This window comes from Lissotriton vulgaris, chromosome 5, assembly GCF_964263255.1.
Source record: "Lissotriton vulgaris chromosome 5, aLisVul1.2, whole genome shotgun sequence".
NCBI classification, from domain to species: domain Eukaryota; kingdom Metazoa; phylum Chordata; class Amphibia; order Caudata; family Salamandridae; genus Lissotriton; species Lissotriton vulgaris.
The window spans coordinates 48,660,770-48,681,743 of NC_141693.1; the positions used below are offsets into that span (position 1 = coordinate 48,660,770).

Here is a 20,974-nt window from a genome sequence, read left to right on the forward strand (position 1 = left end):
TTCGGATAAAAGAAGCATATCATAGGGGTTTGGTTAAAAAAAAGAATTAAACATTTTCTTTAAGCCTTTTACTTCTAATACACCAGGCCCATGATAAAAGTTTTGAGAGGGTACAGACATACAGTGGGCGTGAGTCTGACATTAAAATACGTAATGCCTCAACGTGATGCCTAGTCCCCAGCAAGCGGCACAATTGCTTAAGCCATTTTCTTCTTGGTCAAGCATACTCCTGACACTCAAACATAAAGTGTGCCACTGACTCCTGTTTGAGTGGACACGAGGGGCAAAACTCTGTAGTCTGTGCTGGCGGTTTCCACCGAGATGTAAAGGTATGCAGAGGAAGAGTTCCAGTTCTAAATTTGAAGTAAAGGGACCTATCAAATGGTTTCTCAATAATGTCTAGATAGAGTTCCCGAATTGGTAAGTCCTTGAATCTCAAGAAGTCCTCCGTCAATCTGCCCAATGTACGAATAGTACTCCGCTTGGTCAGAATCCAATTCCAGTACAGACTCTTGAGTGTTGCCTTTGGTGGAGATGCCTTGTTTAACCAGGTTTCACTTAAGCCCAAGTTACACAGGAGGTATTTCATGTCTCTTAACCATTTAATTCTGTGCCATCTTGGTAGTGACATGATTTCAGAGAGCCCTTTTGCATAATTGGCGAGCTCCGGAACTCGCCACAACCGGGCCCATAGGAGTAGAGGCCGGAACTTTGCTAGATCTTCAATAGGTTGACAACCTAAATCGAGCATTAGTGGGGTCATGGGAATGCCTTGGGGGAGTGACATAATGGCCCTACAGAACTTCCTCTCAGATCTTGACAGTTCATTAATTTTGCATGAACCCCATAGCTCTGCCCCATACAGAGCAGAGCTAACTCCCCTTGCTGTATAGATGTCGATGACAGGGGCTATAGGTCTTATAGCACAAGAACGTTGCTCCTTCAGAAGGACCCCGGTTACCCTCTTATGGGCTAGCAACATTTTATCTAAATGGGGGGCCCACTGCATATTGTGCGACAAACGGATGCCTAGGTAATCAAATACGTCTACCCTCCCCAAAGGTACACCATTCAGCTTAGGGGGGCGTACAGGTTTTTTGGGGGGATTCATCACAAGATATTTCGTTTTATCAGTATTGATTACCAGGCCCCGTTCTACACAAAAGGACTGGAAGTTATTAAGGAGTTTTTGGAGACCCATTGGGGATTTAGACAGGAGGAGCGTATCGTCGGCAAAGAGAAGGGTGGGGATACGCTCCCCCGCCAGGGATGGTTCGTCTGAAGGATCTTTCAGCAGATGCTCGACCACTCCGTTGATATACAGGGAGAAAAGGGTGGGAGCTAGAACACATCCCTGGCGAACCCCTCTCTCCACCGGGATGCTGCTGGTTTTTTCTCCCCCTGTGCCCCATCTTATCTGGGCAAAGCTATTGTCATGGAGCCTTACAAGTAACGATAAAATGTAGTGCGGTATCCCCATATCAGTAAGGACTCTCCAGAGGGTCGCCCTAGGTACAAGGTCAAAGGAAGTCTTTAAATCGATAAATGCGAGATAAAGACTGCCTTTGCCTATGACCACCACCTTCCAGTACACTAACATCAATCTAAAGGCTTGTTCAATTGTGCCAGTGCCTACTCTAAATCCTGCCTGATAGTCAGAGAGGATGTTGTTCTCATTAATCCAGTCCAATATTCTGACCAACAGTACCTTTCCGACTACCTTTTGGCTTATGTCCAACAAACTTATAGGTCTATAATTACTAGTACTGTATACCTTCTTGTAGCTCTCTTACTCTGTACCATCTAATGCAGTGTACTGACTAGTACACTACACCTTATAGTAGCTCTGTCACTCTGTACCATTTATGTCAGTGTACTGACTACTACAGTATTCCTTCTAGCAAATCTACCCGTTAGACGGGGACCTGGAGGGTCGGCCGAGGACAAGGGGAGAGGCCTCCGGTGAGGGCCGTCTCCAGCGATCGTACAGACAAGTAACTTCCCCCCCCACAGATGGACACCACACAAGGATAAGGTTAACGCTCTTTATATGCAATTCTTGAGGTAAGGTAGTGCGGTACAATGAGATCAGGACACGAGGATCCTCTCAATTCTAGTCTCTAGCAGGGCAAGGGGGTAGCGGGACAGTCTTGTTACCAATCTGGTGTTGAGATGAGACGATGGTAGCTCACAATCCTCGAGCTCGGCGTTCGGGCAGGTCGGGCCGCGGCAGCGCCAGCAGGTCCCGAGTAGGTCGTAGGTAGCAACGGGCCGCGGCAGCGCCAGCAGGTCCCGACGAAGATGATGGTTGCAAGAGGCCGCGGCAGCGCCAGCAGGTCCCCACGAGGATGAAGGTCACAACGGGCCGCGGCAGCGCCAGCAGGTCCCACGAGGATGAAGGGTGCAGAAGGTCGCGGCAGCGCCGGCAGGCAGGACGACAGTTCACAAGGCAGGGCTACGGCAGCGCCAGTAGTCCGTCAAGGATGAGTTCTTCTCGGTGTCTCTCGACTCCAGGATACAACTCCCTTCCTGCTCTGGGGCGGCCTCAGTTATAGGTCTGACGCCCTTTGATGTCCGGACCCTAGCACTTGGAGGTCGGGAGGTCCGGGATGAGGGAGTCCAGACACCCAGCAGGGGGGTGGAGCCAGCGCCCGAGGAGGCTGGGGCGATCGGCACCTGGCGGGGGAGAGCCATCGACACTTCTTCCTCCCATTGACCTGCCAAGTGGTCCGTTCACCTCCTGGGTGGATGGTGGTGCCGGGATGTCGGGGCCTGGCCAGGCCCCGGGTTAGGGTCGAGCTGAGGCCACGCGGCCTCGTGGTGCAGTGTCCAAGATGACGGCTGGTCCGGGCAATGGTGCTGACGGTGGCCCGGGCCAGTGATACATAGATGTCCGGGAGCAGGCGTCCCGCAGGAGACGGGTTGCGGGGTGCTTCTGAGGGTGGCACTGGGAGAGCCGGTATCTGGGCCCGGTCATGCGGGGAGGGCGCGAGCCCTTCATGGGGCCTGTCCAACATGTACCATCTGATGCAGTGTACCAACTAGTATAGTATATCTTTGAGTAACTCTATACCATCCTATGCAGTGAACTCACTAGTACAGTACACCTTCTAGTTGTTCTCTCACACTGCAGCACCTAATAAATTGTACTGCTGACTAGTGCAGTATACCTTCCAGTAGCTCTGTCACACTATACTACCTAACGCAGTGTACTGACTAGTACAGTATACCTTGGAGTAGGTATTTCACTCTGTAGCAACTTATTCAGTGTACTGACTAGTAGAGTATATCTTTGAATAATTCTGTACAATCTTATGCAGTTGACCCACTAGTACAGTACACCTTCTAGTAGCTCTGTCACTCTGTACAATCTAAAGCCATGTACTGAGTATAACTGAATAACTTGGAGTGGCCCTGTCAATCTATACAGTGCTCCTTTGCGAAGGTCTGTCACTCTGTGCCATCTGATGCAGTATACTGAATAGTACTGTATACTTTCTAGTGGTGCTCCCATTCTGTATCTTGTAATGCAATATACTCACTAGTACTGTATATCGTGGAGTAGCTCAGTTACTCTGTGCTATCTATTATAGAGTACTGACTAGTACAGCATGCGTTTGAGTAGGTCTGCCACTCTGTGCCATGTAATTCAGCGCACTGACTAGTACTGTTTACTCTGTTGTAGCTCTCTCACTCTGTGCAATCTAATAGAGTGTACTAACTAGTACTGTTTACCCTGTAGTAGATCTCTCACTCTGTACAATATAATCCAGTGTACTGACTAGTACTGTTTTGCTTGTAGTAGCTCTGTTACTCTGTACAATTTAATGGAGAATACTGACTAGTACTGAACACTTTTAGTACCTCTGTCACTCCGTGACATGTACCGCAGTGTACTGACTAGTATGCTATACCTTCTAGTAGCTCTGTCACGCCATACCATCTAATGCAGTGTATTGACTAGTACTGTACACTTCTAGTACCTCTCTTACTCTGTGCCATCTCTTGCAGAGTACTGACTATCAATCAAATCTCTTTATTCGGTTTTCAGTAGTAAGAAAAACCATAAAAGTTCATCTTTAAAAAATATGCAGTCATATACAAAACGATAAAATAGAAAAGGATAAAAACGTGTTAAATATTTACAAATTCCTAAGCATACTAGTTCATAGCTACATTAGTGCAAGCTCAAAATGGGTAGTACGTAAACAATGGATTAAAATACAATGAAATAAGAATATATTACATCGTAATTACATCAGTGCTCCTGTTCTAAATTTGGTCTATGTTTCAGGCACAGTTTTAAGAATCTTGCCATATTAATTGCAAAACACTCTGGGCCAGATGTATCAAGGCTTTTGCGACTCGCAAAGGCCGAAATTTGCAGAATTTCGGCCTTTGCGACTCGCAAACGGCCTTTTTGCACTTTTTCAAATGTATGAAAAAAACGCAATTTAAGGAATCGCAATAATTTGCGATTCCTTATTTTGCCATAGCATTTAAGGAATCGCAAATTTTGCGATTCCTTAAATGATATGTATGAAACATTTTGAAATTGCGATTTTGTGTTAAGGAATCGCAAATTACCACCAACTTTTAGTTGGTGGTAATTTGCGATTTCTTTTAATAATGCCCTATTTGGCATTTGTGAGGGTGGCATGTGACACACACACATGCCCATAGGGCATGTATGTGTGCCACATGCACACACATGTAAATTTCAGGGGTGCAGCAGGGTGTCTTTGAGACACCCCTGCACCCTTGAAATAATTCTCGAATTGCGATTAGCAAATTGCGAATTCGCAATTTGAGAATTATTGCACTATCATTCCTATGGGCCTCCTGGCCCATAGGAATGCATTGGAAATTATTCATTATTTGCGAATTCGCAAAATGCGAATTCGCAAATAAAGAATAATAAGGAATCACTAAAAAATTTAGCAATTTTGTACATACATTCCATTTTGCGAATTCTAAATAGCGATTCGCAAAAAATCGCTATTTAGGATTCGCAAAAAAGGAATCTTGATACATCTGGCCCTCTGTTTCTAAGAATTGGAGTGCCAGGAAGGCAGCCCGACATTGTTGCATGCCTAAGATCTTCAATACTGGCATTACCCAACGGTTTCTTGATTCATAATAAAATCTGCAAAACATGGAATGTAGATTGTATAGAGGCTTCGTCACAGGGGCAAACTGATAACGAATGTGAAAAATCATTCATTTTAGGAAATGTGACCAGATGATGGAATTTATTCATTCTAAATCGGGTGAGCACAAACCTATCATAACCATTTAATTTAAAGGTTAGGTATGGTTGTATAGACAAGGTGGTTTGTACTAATAGGATGTGCTGAACTGAACTTTTTGATGACTCCCTGGCCAGTCGCAGTTTCTCCATATGTACTAAGCGCATCTTCTTAAACTTTTTCCTGGGAAGCTCAATTATCGATAAAGAATTATGGTAATATTTTATCAGGCCTATGTCAGACAAAAACTTTTCAACATACAGGAGCCAAGGTATTTTATCTGAGTTTTCAAGAGACATACAATCGATCAGAACTTCCCTGTTAAAAACTAATTTCGAAGATGACCAGATGTGATACCATAAAAGGATAGGTTGGAGTTTCACCAGCTCTGTGATGTGTGGCAGACCCGTTTCCATATGGCAGCTAAAAGTGGAGGTGCCACGGGGGACCACCAGGATGAACCTCAAAAAGGTGTTCTCTACATTTTGGAGAGCATCCACTCTAGCATGACCCCACACTCCCGCTCCATATATCGCCACACTAACACATTTGGCTCGATAGATTTGTATAATTTCTACCGGTGGTCTTTTACCAAGCCTGTGTGCAAAGTTAACCAAGGCAGTAGTGGCCCTAATGAACAAGAGTTTCCTGTCCTCTATTGCCTGGATCCAGGAGCACTTATTGTCAATTAAAATTCCAAGATAGGGGTATACAGTGGTGGATTCAAGCTAAGTTTGATCTATATAAGTATTCCGGATTTTCTTCTTTTTCCGGCCAGATGTCATTAAAAAAGTTTTTTTGATGTTGACCTGTAAATCTAGATTAGCCATAAAACTGTAATATCTGTTTACGGCAAGTTGGAGTTCAAGAGGAGTTTGCACGATGAGCACGGCATCATCCGAATAGAGTAGAGCAGGGATTGGTTGTTTTTTCACGCAGGGTAGGTCCTGGCACCGCTCTTACATTGCCCGCTCCAGCCCATTGGTATAGAGCGAGAAAAGAAAGGGGGCCAGGACACACCCCTGCCTTACCCCTCTCTCGACTCTAAAGGGGGCTGTGAGTTCACCTCCTGTTCCATACCTAACTTTAGCAGTGGCGTTTTAATACAGTTCTCGCAAGAAGTTTAATAGTGCAGAGTCTATACCCAAGTCACCCAGTACCTTCCATAGTTTAGAGCGGTTTACGCAGTCAAAGGCTGCTGACAGGTCTACATAAACCATATGGAGACACTCCCCCCTTTGCGTTTGTATATTTGGCAATCAGTATGGTCAGATTAAGGGCTTGTTCCGTCGTGCCCATGCCTTCCCTGAAGCCAAACTGAAGGTCGGACAGAATGTTTTTGTCCTCTGACGAATTGGTGTAGGCGATCAAGAACGATACACCCGCTACCTTGCCAAGGGAGTCTAACAATGATATGGGCCGATAGCATGATGGACTTTGGCGGTCTCCTTTTTTAAATATCGGCACCAATATTGATTGTGACCATGATTCAATAAGGCCTACTGTACAGGAGGCTTCTAGGACCTTTGTGAGAATTGGAGTCCAGAGGTCCATATTAAACTAAAACAAGTCGACAGGGACCCCGTCAGGACCTGGGGCCTTGCCCCCTTTACTGGCCTTTAACGCACTCTCTACTTCCAGCAATGTAATATCAAGGGTAATCGGGAAAGATAAGGAATTAGGAGCAGAGATTGACCTGTTGTTTTCTCCTACAACGATTACTTCCTTATTGTTTCTTCCAAATATTTGGGAGAATTGTGCAATCCATTCTGCTTCATTCATCGCTACTTCTATCTTGGGAGACTCCCTATCTTCCACGAAAAAGGGGGACTTTACAATTTTCCAGAAGGCTGCACTATCTTTTTCTTTTTTGTAATTGTTCCTTGCTTCATTTTTTAGTTCATTTATCCTTGCTTTTATGGCTTTTTTGTACGCTATTCTAAGGGTTGCTATTTCTTTTTTATCCCTTTTTGCCTTATGTATGGAGAGTTTTAGAGCAGTATATGCCTTAGTGCAAATACTATTAAACCAACCCTTGTGTTTGGCAGTGTTCTTCGATTGTATTGACAGAGCATCTTTTATTGCTCTAGTTATAGCCTCAAAGTTAGTTAAAATCTCTTGATGAGAGGTGGAGTCAGCAAGACAGATTGCTATTGATTCGTAAGAATTTTTTACCACCGCCGTAGTTACCCCTAATGGATCAATTTTAGACCATTTAAGCGAGTACCCGTTTAGCCTGTCTAAAATCAAATTGTCTTGTTGAAGTGGTCCAAAGCGATCATTCCCACTATCTACAGTTGGGTGATATAGCTCAAGACTATTTGGCTAATGATCACTAGTAGCTTTGGCGTGAGTTTTAAAATTTAAAATGCGGGACGCGGCGTTTCTAGTTACAAATAAAAAAACTATCTATAGTGGTAGCTCCCCTACCGTGAAAAGTCAGGGTTAACGGAACCTGGGGCATCACTAGATCATTGGCCATAGCAAGGTCCAGGGTAAACAGCGTTTCATTTAGACAGTTCCCTGCTGTTGTGTGTGGGAAATGTATTAAGTTGTTCCATGGAGATAAATTAAAGTCGCCGCCCCATATTATTGAGACTTCTTTAGTGCTCTTGTATATGACGTCAGTCAAAATAGTACTGATCGCTTTTATTACAGAAATCAACTGGGCGTTGCATAGATTGTTATAAAAGTTAACCGAGACGTTGGTGTCATTTTCAGTCAAACCAAGGGTGATAATTTGGTAGTTTGGCTCAAGTTTAAGAGGGACTATTTCTTTAAGATCTAGGAGGTTTGATATAAACGTTACATAGGCAGTCGGGCTATGGACGTGAGGGTGCTTTCATGGACTGTCAGTGTTTTCACCCTCCAAGGACATTTTGTATTTCATAAAACGTGCAAACAAAGGGATTATGTAGATCTTTGCTGATTGAAATGATCTGCACTCCATCAGAAGATAAGAATCCAGTTTATTGGAGTATGTTAACATATTGCACCCTGATGAAGGGCAGTCATATATGCCCGAAATGCATGTGATGTTGACGCAATATATGCCACATTTATAACAATGAAATCAGCTAATGAATGGAACAAATGAAAGCAAAACGTAAAAGCATTGACATTTTGTGAAATAAAACATGAAGAAATATTGAAGGAGTACTGTGTTCAGAACCCTCATTGGTTATTGAGGGGTGATGGTGTGCCTGCAAGGATGCAACTAATGACCCATTAGGAGCACATTAATTTGATTCATTTTAGGCGTCATAGGGCATTCGGACGCCACTTGTGGAGCACCTTTAAATCAACTTTAAATTTGTGATAAAGGAACGACGAAGGGAAGCTGTGCACCCGCCTCAATTCTAAGCTGAAATAAACGCTACCAGGCCTCCTTTAGCTATCCCAGAAGTAGAAGGAGTTGCGGGGAAAAATACGTCTTGTATCCCTCCAGGTTCAGAGCAGAAGTAGTCCAGGTTTCCTGTAAACAGAGGATTCTAAAATTTTTCACAAAACTGAGCCATACATCATTAGCAACCTTAGTTCGCAACCCTGCTACGTTCCAGTAGACAATGCCAAGCCCAGACTTGCTCTTTTGTACTTTCTCAGGTAAACCATAGTTAGTGGCCCCCCTTGGGATATGACATCAAGCAAATCTATCTCCTCATCCATAACTGTCAAATTTTGCTCGGCATTAACATGCAAAATAGGTGATACATTCTCATCCGGGCACCATTTCTGAGGGTCCCGGAATTATAGATCAGTTAGAGAAATAGATGGTAATGTATTGTGATTTAGAGGAGATGTCGTTGGAAGACAACCATTTTTACTCAATGTTTTATGTTTCTCTAATTTGGGGGATTTTGTTTCCAGTAGTCAATCCATTTCCTCCAGACCAGATAGTAAATTGTACCTATTTGTTGTTTGGACATTGTAACAGGGTCCTTGGGCATATTCCTTTGTGTAGATGTTAATGTTTGTGTTCTCAACCTTCTCGGCCCTAGTACAAGGGGGATAAAAAAAGCCAAGCGGAAGGACATTAATTTTCCCCATAAGTAATGAATTCATACTTTCCATCCAAAGTATATTCTTCACTAAAGCTGGAGTTTTAAATGTGGGGACTATACAATCCCCAGGAAACATTTTACCACGTGACCCAAACCACTGTACACTCCTTGCCGTCTTGAACTCAGTAAAGAGTAAGTGGGTTAGCCCCGTCCTCCCTCCAAGCCAATTTAAAGATTTATTTCTTAAAGAATCCTAATTTTCTTTTTCCGCTAAAGCTTTTTTTGGAACGTTTGTCATAACAACCACATATGGAGTTGCCTCTGGGGGTAGGTGTAGGTGCTGGTCAATGGGGAGTTTATCTAAATAGTGACCTGAGGAAATAGGACCTATAGTTGTAGCACAGTTTGGTTGAGATACTGGTGGGTAAGATCTGCTAGTATTTCCTGTAGTTGTAGTGTCCCTGTATCCGTTCGCCGACTCTACGGTAGATGGAGGATTAGGTGTTCTTGTATGTGAATAACGACCATTGCCCATCTTATTTATGGTATTTAAAGAGTTGGGCGTGTTCACCACAGTTTTATTCCTGGGGTTTATATACTTGCGATGTAGAGGCCTTAATTGCTCTTTTTTTTCCATAGTAACAGGGGCTAGTTCGGGAGCTATCAGGTCCCTATCGCTGACTTGAAGCAGACATTTTGGAATGGATTTTTCAATAAGAGTCAGCCTCTCTCCCAGTTGGTCAAGTCTAACTCTCAAGTAAAGGTCTAATCTTTCTACCAGGATCGTTAAGTTCCTCAGTTCTACAGAATCAATCTCACTTTTTTCTTAAGATTTTCCTTCCCCTTGTAGGAGCCTTTTCTAGTCCCCACTCTTTTTTTCCCTTGTTGTCCCTGCCTTTGCTTTATAAATGGGGGAGACTTCAGTTGTTTTTTGTTGCATCCCCCAACCGCTGTTCTCCCAATGTTTTCTCCCCAAAGCCGGATTTTTTTGTTTCTATTGAGGAGGCTGCATCGACGACTCAGCGTCACTCGATACAATCTCCTCAGATAGATGCTGGATACACCCATTTGGGGCTGGGTTAGGATTCAGGGTCTTGCCCTGGTGGTCCAATACCTTAGGTTGTTCAGAAACTGAGGCAGAGCCCGATGTGCCTGCCTCCAGTGATTCCACCACTGGCGATATCTGTTTGTCCAAGGCACCCATAGCCCCTGTGAGATAACTTAATAGGGTTTGCTGGGTGTCACTCGATGATCGTGGTGCGTCTCCTATGTTATTACTAGGCATTTTCCTTTTTCCCATGTCTATTGTAGAAGTTACTCAACGGGCGTGGTCTATATTCGGAGACAGTCGACGACTAGAATGGTTTCTTATGGAAATTGTTCTAGATTACAGCCTGCAGTAATTACCAGTTAAACAAGCCCACAGTGAATATCATTAACAATTAGCAAAGAACCACAATCAAAGAACTAGGTATACTGAGCAAAGTTAGAATATAGCCATAGTCCTTATAGGAGATAGAATTATTTCTTACTATCAGTGGTCCTTGCAGATAGTCACAAAGTGGGGATTAGAGGGTGGGCCCAGCCCAGCCTCATCCAGGCACAGACGGGCAAGGACGGGCCCGCCCTTGGCCCGGGCTTCACCCAGGCGAGCCCGCGCGCATCCTGCGCCGCGGGAGTCCGCTCAGAGTTTTGTAGGGCGGCTGGCGCAGCTCCTCGCGCGAGACCGCACTGCCCCGGGGATATGAAGTCCCCAGGCAGTCTGCAGTCTGCAGTCTGCGCTTAGGAGCAAGGAGAGGCTTCAGGTGGCCCAATTGCAGCAGGAAGGGCTCCCGACCAGGTCCCAGGCAACACAGCAATGCGGGCGACAAACGGTAATCCAGGCAAGATGCGGGCAGTAGAGAGCGTCCTGACTAATACTGTATTAATTCTACCAGCTCTCTCACGCCGTACAATCTAATCTAGTGTACTGACTAGTACTGCTTTCCATCTTATGGAGTGTACTGGCTAGTACAGTACACTTCTATGTCCTCTGTCACTTTGTGACATCTATTGTAGTGTACTGAATAGTACAATATACCTTCTAGTAGCTCTGTCACTCCTTACCTTCTAATGTAGTCTACCGAATGTACAGTACACTTCAGTACCTCTGTTACTCTTTTTCATCTAATGCAGTGTACTGACTAGTACTGTAAACCTTCTAGTAGCTCTCCTACTCTGCACCATCCAATGCAGAAAAGTGCCTAGTACTGTATACTATGGAGTAACTTTGTTACTCTCTGTCAGAGTACTGACTAGTACAGTATATCTAGGAGTAGCTCTGCCACTCTGTACCTTATAATGTGGTGTACTGACTAGTACAATATATCTTCTAGTAGCTCTGTCACTCCGTACCTTCTAATGTAGTGTAGTGAATAGTACTGTATACCTCTAGCAGCTCTCTCCCCCTGTCCAATCTAATAAAGTGTACTGACCAGTACAGCATACTTTGGAGTTGCTAGTACAGTGTCCTACCTGCTGCAGTGTTCAGTCTAATGTGGTGTTATGTTGTATGCTGTATGGTGCAGTAGTGAGTAGTGTAGTGAGCACTGTGTGTGCGTGTAATATGCTGCTTGATGAAGTGTGGTGTTAAGTAGAATTTCCTGTCTATTTGGTGCTGTTTGGTGTAGCGTGTGCTGTAGATGAATGCACGCTGCAGTGTAGTAACTGCGAGCAGCGTGTGTAGTATGGTGCATGGTTCAGTGTAGTGTGTAGTAGAATGTCCTCTCTATGTAGTGCTGTTTTGTGTAGTGTGTGCTTTGGATGAATGCAAGCTTTAGTGTAGTGAGCAGTCTAGTGCTGCGTGCTTTAGTGTAGCGAGCAGTCTAGTGCTGCGTGCTTTAGTGTAGTGAGCAGTCTAGTGCCGCGCGCTTTAGTGTAGTGAGCAGTCTAGTGCTGCGTGCTTTAGTGTAGTGAGCAGTCTAGTGCTGTGCGCTTTAGTGTAGTGAGCAGTCTAGTGCTGCATGCTTTAGTGTAGTGAGCAGTCTAGTGCCGCTCGCTTTAGTGTAGTGAGCAGTCTAGTGTCGCGCTCTCTAGCGCCGCGTGCTCCTTCCAGATGTGTTGTAAATGAATCATATGTAAAACAGAAGCAGTAATTACAGCCTTTCTTTGTGTCATTAAATCCCTAATTGTGAATCTCTTCTTTGCAGTGATGGTGACTCTGGATCCTGACACGGCTCATCCTCGGCTCCTCCTGTCTGAGGGGGGGAGACGTGTGAGATACACGTACACAGCACAGACCCTACCGGACACCCCCAAGAGATTCACCTCCTGGCCCTGTGTGCTGGGGAGCGAGGGGTTCACCTCCGGCAGACATTACTGGGAGGTGCAGCTGCTGCCGGAGGTGGGAGGGTGGCATGTGGGGGTTGCAGCAGAGTCTGTGAACAGGAAGGAAGGGATCACATGGTCACCTGAGGGGGGACTCTGGGCTGTGCACGGGTCGGGGGGTCAGTACAAGGCTCTCACCTCCCCTGAGACCACTCTGTCCCCTCGTGAGAAGCCCCTGAAGCTGGGGGTGTATCTGGACTACGAGGGGGGGCGGCTGTCGCTGTACAATGCTGACTCCATGGAGCTTCTCTACTCCTTCCTGCAGGCCCCCTTCACACAGAAGCTCTTCCCTTACTTCAATCTCTGGGAAGGAGCGGAGCTCAGGCTGGTGTGAGCCCCCTCCTCCCCCCATCAACTGTCACCCACGGTTTAAACTACAACATTCCAAAGAATCTTCTTCACAATGAACCTCTCACCTGTTTCCATGACAACCAGATGCCTCAGTGAAACTATATATCTCTTTTCCTTGTACATTTTTAAAACAAGGTCAGACAATGTTTACCATGTGAATCATGCACCAACCCGCTTGTAACATGATAAAGTCTAAGGTATGTTGTAGAGCAGTGTGGCTGCTGTGCTCCGTACTGCAAACTTGGTGTCTAGTGCAGAGACGTGGGGCAGTGGCATGGGTGGTGTGTTGTTATAAGGTGTGTGTTGGTGGGATGCATGTGGGTAGTGTGCTGGGGTGCATGTGGGTGGCATATGCATCTTTACAACACAAATCACCAATTGTAATTAGACTAATAATGCTTGTCTGCAAACTATTGAAAGGGCAACAAGGGTAAATGTAATATGCATGGCCCCATGGCCCTATCTAACATGTTTATAATAGTAAAATATCGATTGAAAACCACGAAACTACCGGCCTGTCGGTAACTCTTACGTTTACTGTTTGTGTTTCCAAATTGATAAATCCCTAACCACATCGATTGGCGGCAATTTCCCAGAATCCACAGTCACTCATTGCAATGATCTAGCAACCTTTTTTTTTTTAAATCTCTGAAATTTTCTGTTCCCTATAAAGTACAATAAATAAACCAAATTCTACCCCAAAGGGAACGACTCTGGACTCAACCACCGTTTGCCTCAAAAACTCCCCCTCCCCATTACCAAATAAACTCTTCCAACACTTTTTAGCAAAGTGAAATCTAGTTCTGCTGTAGACCCAGCACCTCCCCACATACTCCTTCAAGGATACAGCCACTAGATACAACTTCCTTCTCTCTCATGCTGGAACCTTAATCACCAAAGTTACCTTTACATTTTTATTGTTGCCTGGAAACCTCTGAACACTCAAGGACATGTTCTGTGCAGCAGGCATCCTAATCCTCTGCGCTACTTTTGCTTCAATGAAAACAGCCACTTGATAAGAGTCCGATCTCTCTCCAGCTGGAACACTGATGGCCAAAATTACCTTTACTTTTTTATTATTGCATAAAACTCCCATCTCTCTCAAGCATAAACATTAAACGCTAACGTAACCTTAAACATTTTTATTGTTGCTTGAAAACCTCTGCACACACAGAAACATGTTCCTTGCAGCCGGCATCTTAATCCTCTGCGCTACTTTAGCATGGGTTGAAACAGCCACTAGATAAAACTTCTATCTCTCTAGAGCAGGAACATTAATCGCCAAGGTTAACTTAACATTTTTATTGTTGCCTGAAAACCTCTGAACACACAAGGACATGTTCTTTGCAGCAGGTATCTTAATCCTCTGCGCTACTTTAGCATGAGTGGAAACAGCCACTAGATAAAACGTCCGATCCCACAGAAACGTTAATTGCTGAGGTTACCTTTACATTTGTATTGTCACCTGAAAACCTCTCGATACACAAGGGCATGTCCAATGCAGTAGGCATCTGAATCCTCTGTGATCCCTTAGCATCAATGGAAGCAGTCACTAGATAAAGCTTCCATTTCTGTCCTGCAGGAACCTCAAAGTTACCTTTACATTTTTAGGTCGAGCGTCAGCGAAAGACCTATTGTGAGCCGTATTTGGGAATGTGGACACGAGAGGGTGCACGAGCGCAGAGCGCAGATTTCACCTCGTGGGCGCGCACGGCGCTGTACCCCTCTCGTGCCTCATTCCCATACGCAAACACACTCACACAGCCACACTCACGCATGCGCACATACACAGTCACACGCATACACAGGCACACACACACTGCATACACACACGCAGACCTACGCGCACACACACACAGACACATTCGAACACACACAGACACACGCGCGTACACCCCCCCCTCCCACTCACCGGGCTCTTTCGGCGTGTTCCGTGTCTCCTCTGCAGCGCTGGTCTTCACCCGGGCCCCAGTTCCGTGTCTCCTCCGCAGCGCTGGTCTTCACCCGGGCCCCAGTTCTGTGTCTCCTCCGCAGCGCTGGTCTTCACCCGGGCCCCCTCCCGGGACCCGGGACTTCAGATGCCGCCCTCCGCTTTGGCTCCGGGGCTCGGAGCGCGCATGCGCGGGCAGCCCCCGCCCTCTCACAACTAGCAGTTGACTTTTCCCACAGATGCTTGTTTTGTAATGTTTCGCGTTTTGTCGTTCACTAAGTTGCACTTACAGAAAGTCTAACTGTTATTTTTGCAAAAGCAATACCATTTATATTTTCTGATTACACCATGGCCCAGGGGAAATCCTGTACATTCTTCGACAAACACTACCGACCTGTTTTTTTCTCTCCATGCTCTCACCAAAATAGTCAAATCACACACGACTCATTAGGTGAATTAGTCTTTCGAAAGGTATCTCAAATTATTTTATTTTTTTTAATTCTGAAAGCTAAGACGATTTGAAATTGGAGCCCAAACGGGCACTGACTGCCTTTGAGGTACGGAAAGGAGTTTTCCAGTTGTGAGAGCCACACAGTGCGTATTGGATTCCTGGGTACCTACGTGTCACTGTTTGTTGACAGGATGCATGCATTAGTGTACGCAAACCTGTCCCCGTTTCTGAATGTTCAATGTTGGGGTCGAAACGAACGATCAGTGAGTTGAAGTGGTGACTAGTGTGTGAGGCAGGAATCTAACAAAGCTAAAATAATGCAAAATATTAACCTCGGCCAAGTTAAGCACGTACGTTTTTTTCCCTCAGAAACAATTGAATCTTTACATATATTTTCTTAACTTGCGCTTTTGCATAATCTGAAACTGCTGCCTGTGGTCTTTGGTTTTGATTAACGCAATCATTTTTGTGCTGCGTTTGAGGAAAAAATTCAGCCGAAGAAGCACTTTTTTTGGAGCCTGTCTACCCCAAGTTTGGCTGCATAAGAGGTCGGTGTTAGACGATCTGGAGACGGGGGAGTGCTGCCTTCTGCCTCCCACAGACCTGCTCTCTGGCCCGCCCTAATACTACCTCAACAGAGTATCGTGACTTCAGACTCTGTCATGTCCTCCTTCCTCTCTCCCACTTAGTCTAGCCCCTTTCTACTCATCATGCTGCGTGCTTCTCCCACCCCACCAGTGCACCATAAATCCAGCACAACACAGATATTTTACGGAACAGGCTATCATACAGCCCACATCTTAATTTACTAAAAGGATACAACATCGCATTTCATTAAAAACAAAGACAGGCTGGTAAAATACTTCGATCAAGAGTATTACTTCATCTTACACGACTGCCTTGCCAATGTTTATCGTTGGATGTCTATCTCCGCTTTAAAGCTTAATGGAGGTAAAACCGAGCTGATGCTCCTGGGCAATTCCAGCCCCTCCATTATTGCAAGCTGCTGGCCACGGTCTCTTGGTGACCCACCATCCCCCAAGAAGGAGATCAAGTCCTTGGGAGTATGGTTGGAAGAAGACCTATCCTTCAAGACTCATGCCAGGAAGACCGCAGGGGTTTGCTTTGGTTTACTGAGATCAGCTCGAAAGGTGCTACCTTTGCTTCCTGATCCAGCAAGGAAGCTGTTGATACGTGGCCTGATTCTATCGAGGCTCGATTATGGGAACGCGCTGTTTCTCGGTGCTCCCGAAACGACCTTCAAAACCCTCCAACAGGTGCAAAACGCAGCTGCGAGAGTCCTTATGGATGTTCCCAGAAGGCAGTCTGCTGCTCCGGCCCTCAAAGCGCTTCACTGGCTCCCCGTGAAGGAGCGGGTGAAATTTAAAGCGCTATGTACAGCCCACAAAATTTTACATGGCAAAGGCCCTCCCATCCTTGCTAACATGGCCCGTCCTTACAAACCCCCACGTCTGCTGCGCTCGGACCAAAAACACCTTTTGCAGTTAGCGAGAGTAAGAAGAGCTCGTTCTGGGGGCAGGCGCTTCTCTGTACAATTGGCCTCTCTTTGGAACTCTCTGCCCCTCAAGATTCGCTCAGAGCCCAAGATCCTACCATTCAGGAAACTTCTTAAGACCCACTTGTTTCCATAGTAGTGATTAGCTTAGTCTCTCCTTCTGGTCTGTTGCGCCGGGATGCCCCCGGGTAAGCTGAGCGCATTATAAATTTCATATTATTATTATTTATTATTGATACTAAATGTGATAATAAACAGCATACTTCCCCTCGCAACCTTCTCTACCCACATATGTAGAGAGAAGGAGGTGCTTTTATTTAGGATAATCGCTTATTAGGTCGAGCGCTGGTCTGCGAGCCATGCTGTATTGGAGTATGTACTTGAAGCCCCGCCCACTCCCCGCCTATATTGTCATTGACTTGTGTCATTGTCCTTCCTAAATGCACGCTTCTGATTGACTATCAGGCTTGTTAGTCCCTCCTTGGTACTGGCTTTTCTTCATTATTAACCTCCAATGAGGGCTGGTCCTTTTACTTCGGCTGTTCTTTTTTAGGTTGAGCGTAGCGAAGCACCTATTGTTTTCACTTTCGGGAGAATCTGAGACAGCGTTGGGTCACGCGCCTCTGCTGTCTCAGATTCGCCCTCGAGGGCGCGCACGGCGCCGTGCACATCCCCTGCCTCCCATTCACAGCCTCTCTCAATCACACACAGTCACACTCACGCATGCGTGCATACACAGCCACACGCATACACAGGCACACACACACGCACCCCCCCTTAAACAGACCCCCGTGCACACAGACACACGCACAGACACACTCGAACACACACAGACACACGCGCGTACACCCCCCCCCCCCCCACGGGCTCTCACGCACACATACACACGCACACAGACACACACACATATCCCCCCTCCACTCACCGTGCACAGGGAGAAAGCCCGGGCTTAATCGGGTGAAGTTGGCCTCAGGCTGGTTTGTTTACCTGCCCAAAGACAAGCGTAAGAGGGAGCCTCGAGAGCGGGTCTAGCGCCACTTCCAGAATCGTATTGGCCAATGGCATACGAGGCAGGTGCTCAAGGACACACCTCCTGCCCGGGAAAAGAGCACATCAGGCGGCCGTTTTGGACTTGCTAAAACGGGATTTCAGTGTAATCGGAGTAATCCGACACCCGTATTACTTAATGTACAGAATCCCGAAAAGAATACGCAACTTGCTCCAAAAACTTTTTGAGTAATAGGTAATTGCTCCTAATGCATTTCAACACATTTTTAAAAAAATAATTAAACGGGATTTACGGGAATCATACTAAAATAAAAAAGAAATGTATTTTTTCCCGTTTGTTATACGTGACCATGCCATTAGTTTTCAAATAACACCCAAACCTGCCCTTTCAAAGATGGCCGCCTTAGTCGCTTTTTTTCTCCAGGAAGTAGGCGCGGCTGGCAGCCGGTGTAACGCCAGAGTGCGGCGCACGAGCACTCAGCGTGCCAGAAGCTGCGGGCGGCCGGTGGTAGCTGAGGACCAAAGAAAGAAACAGCAAGCGGCATAGAGATGGACGACAGACTCTAGCGCCGCGAAGACGCCGAGGACCTGGGCACGCGCCTGGTGACAGGGATGATGGCGTAGCGGGCACCCATAGGGAGAGACGTCAAGGGGCAGGTGAGGAGAGGCGCTGGCTCGGTCAGTGGTTGGTTCTGAATTGAGGGTCCAGGGTCCGAGCCTCGGTCGGGGAAGGATGCGCGTCCATGTGTGTGCATTAAATAATAATATAACATGAGGCTAACCTGTGGATTTATGATAATATCAGGACTCAAGCGGCGCCTTTTATACAGTGATGGGGGCTGTAATAAAGTGCCACCTCTGCTCCTCACTCTCAAGGTCGATGGAGGCTCCAGGGCTTGAGTTACAGTTCCATAGACCATTGCACATACCTCTCACCCACACTACCATGGCAATGTTTGGGACTCACACGAACGACCTCAAGGACAAAAGGAGGGAGAGGGGTGAACTTTAGAGGGCTACAGAGTGAAGGGTATTTTAGGAGATACTTTATTTTATTTACTGTAGTTTTATATAGCGCAAACTTTACCCACAGGTGTCAGAGCGCTTTACAAAAGAACCAGGTAAGTTACATAAGGCACACAAGATACACTAAACACGCTAACACGTTACATATATACAGTTACAAGGGTACAGACCACATCACTCTGAGGACACCACCACATCACTCAGCCCACCCACATCATCACTCAGCACCACAACAGCACTGTCCTTGCTTGCTACCAATAAGCATTGCCATACCCAATAGGACTCGCATTAGGAAAGTGTAAGATATTGGCTTTGTGAATAACAATGCTATTAATTTATAGATTTTCAAAGCCAACACATATTAAAAAAATTGTCATTTACAATGCCATTGGCTCACACTTTCCTAATGCGAGACCTATTGCATTGCAAATGCTTGTTATTGTTGCCTTAAAACCTCTGAACACACAAGGACATGTTCTCTGCAGCAGGCACCCTAATCCTCTGCGAAACTTTAACATAAGGGGAAACAGCCACTAGATAAAACTCCCATCTCTCTAGAGCAGAAACATTAACCGCCAAAGTTACATTTACATTTTTATTGTTGCCTGAAAACCTCTGAACACACAAGGACCAGTTCTTTGCAGCAAACATGCACCATAATACTCCGCGCTACTTTATCATGAGTGGAAACAGCCACTAGATGAAACTCCCATCTCTTTCCCGCAGACACATTATATGCCAAGGTTACCTTTGCGTTGTACTTTAATGCGATGTTAGATGTCGGTTTGGACAGGTCACACCCACCCCTGCACGGTACTAATAGTAGTAAACAGGCAGATGCTCTAAGAAGTTGGGCAACGGGATGGAATATTGGTGATTCCTGGAGAATGAAGCATCCAGACAGTAGGGAATACTCCTTCTACTCACACCCCCACGGCCTACATACACACATTGACAGGATATTTTGCTCTATGAGGCTGATCCTCAATGTGACAGACACAGCGTACCTTTAGAAGACACTTTCAGATCACAACCCACTGGAAGGTACCCTCACGTGGGGGCGGATACCCACACCAACACCTACATTGAGATTGTAACCGTCATTATTGGAAGATTCTGTCTTTGTTAGTACTCTAAACAAGGCGATTACTAACTATTTTACAGAAAATGCCAACACCGCCAGCACAAGACCGATGGAATGGGATGCTTTTAAGGCAGTGATTAGGGGAGTTGCAATCAGCACAAGAGTAGGGGAGCGCTCAGCATCGTTAGATAAACTCACAGCGCTAGAAAACAGGGTAGGTACTCTGGAAAGGGAGGCATTGACACATGACACTAGTAAGGAGGAATTACGAGAAGCACACATACAACATGCTGAATTATTAGAAGACCTTAGGGTATTGGACTACCAGCCGTATACACAAAAGCAGCATGCGGAAGCAGATAGGGTGAGAGTGTTACTAGCGAGAATTATCAGCAACACACTGACGGTGTCTCCTATTAGAGCGGTAACTAACTCAGGGGAGGTTATTGTCAGTTCACAGCTGGGCATTAATGAAGCATTTAAATTATACTACGAGACACTCTATACGACACCGCCACTCCTTTCCGACAGGGACTTTGACACATTCTTTGAGGACCTCCAGCTTCCTCAATTGTTGGCAGGGCATAAGGAAGAACTAGATAAGCCTATTACGGAAGCGGAAATGAAAGCAGCAATCAAAGCGCTTCCTAGGCATAAAACTCCAGGGTTGGATGGGCTGCCCGTAGAATTGTATGTTACATATATATGCCAAATTAGCCCGCACCTTGAAAAACGATATCAGGCATCGTCAGAAACTGAGACGTTACTAGGCACAACACTTCAGGCTTTAGTGGAATCCCTGTTGAAACCTCGCAGAAATAGCACAGACATGTCAGGGTACAGACCTTTATCACTGTTAAACACAGACTACAAGATTCTCAGTAAGCTACTGGCTACTAGGATACAACAATTTATACCACAATTAATACATGCAGACCAATGTGGATTTGTGCCAGGCAGAAGTACAGCCCTACATATTTGTAGATTCCACC

The 20,974-nt window shown here is 45.7% G+C and overlaps 1 protein-coding gene across 1 annotated transcript in view; it reads left to right on the plus strand.

Moving 5' to 3' along the window:
• LOC147710107 (zinc-binding protein A33-like) overlaps window positions 1–19,376 on the plus strand; it is a 441,227-nt gene extending 421,851 nt beyond the window's left edge. Inside the window, exon 14 of the mRNA XM_086920807.1 lies at window positions 12,439–19,376. Within this exon, the coding sequence (XP_086776933.1) occupies window positions 12,439–12,950 (512 nt within the window). The 3' untranslated portion in view covers window positions 12,951–19,376. The remainder of the gene's footprint in view (window positions 1–12,438) is intronic.
• The last annotated feature ends 1,598 nt before the right edge of the window (window positions 19,377–20,974 follow it).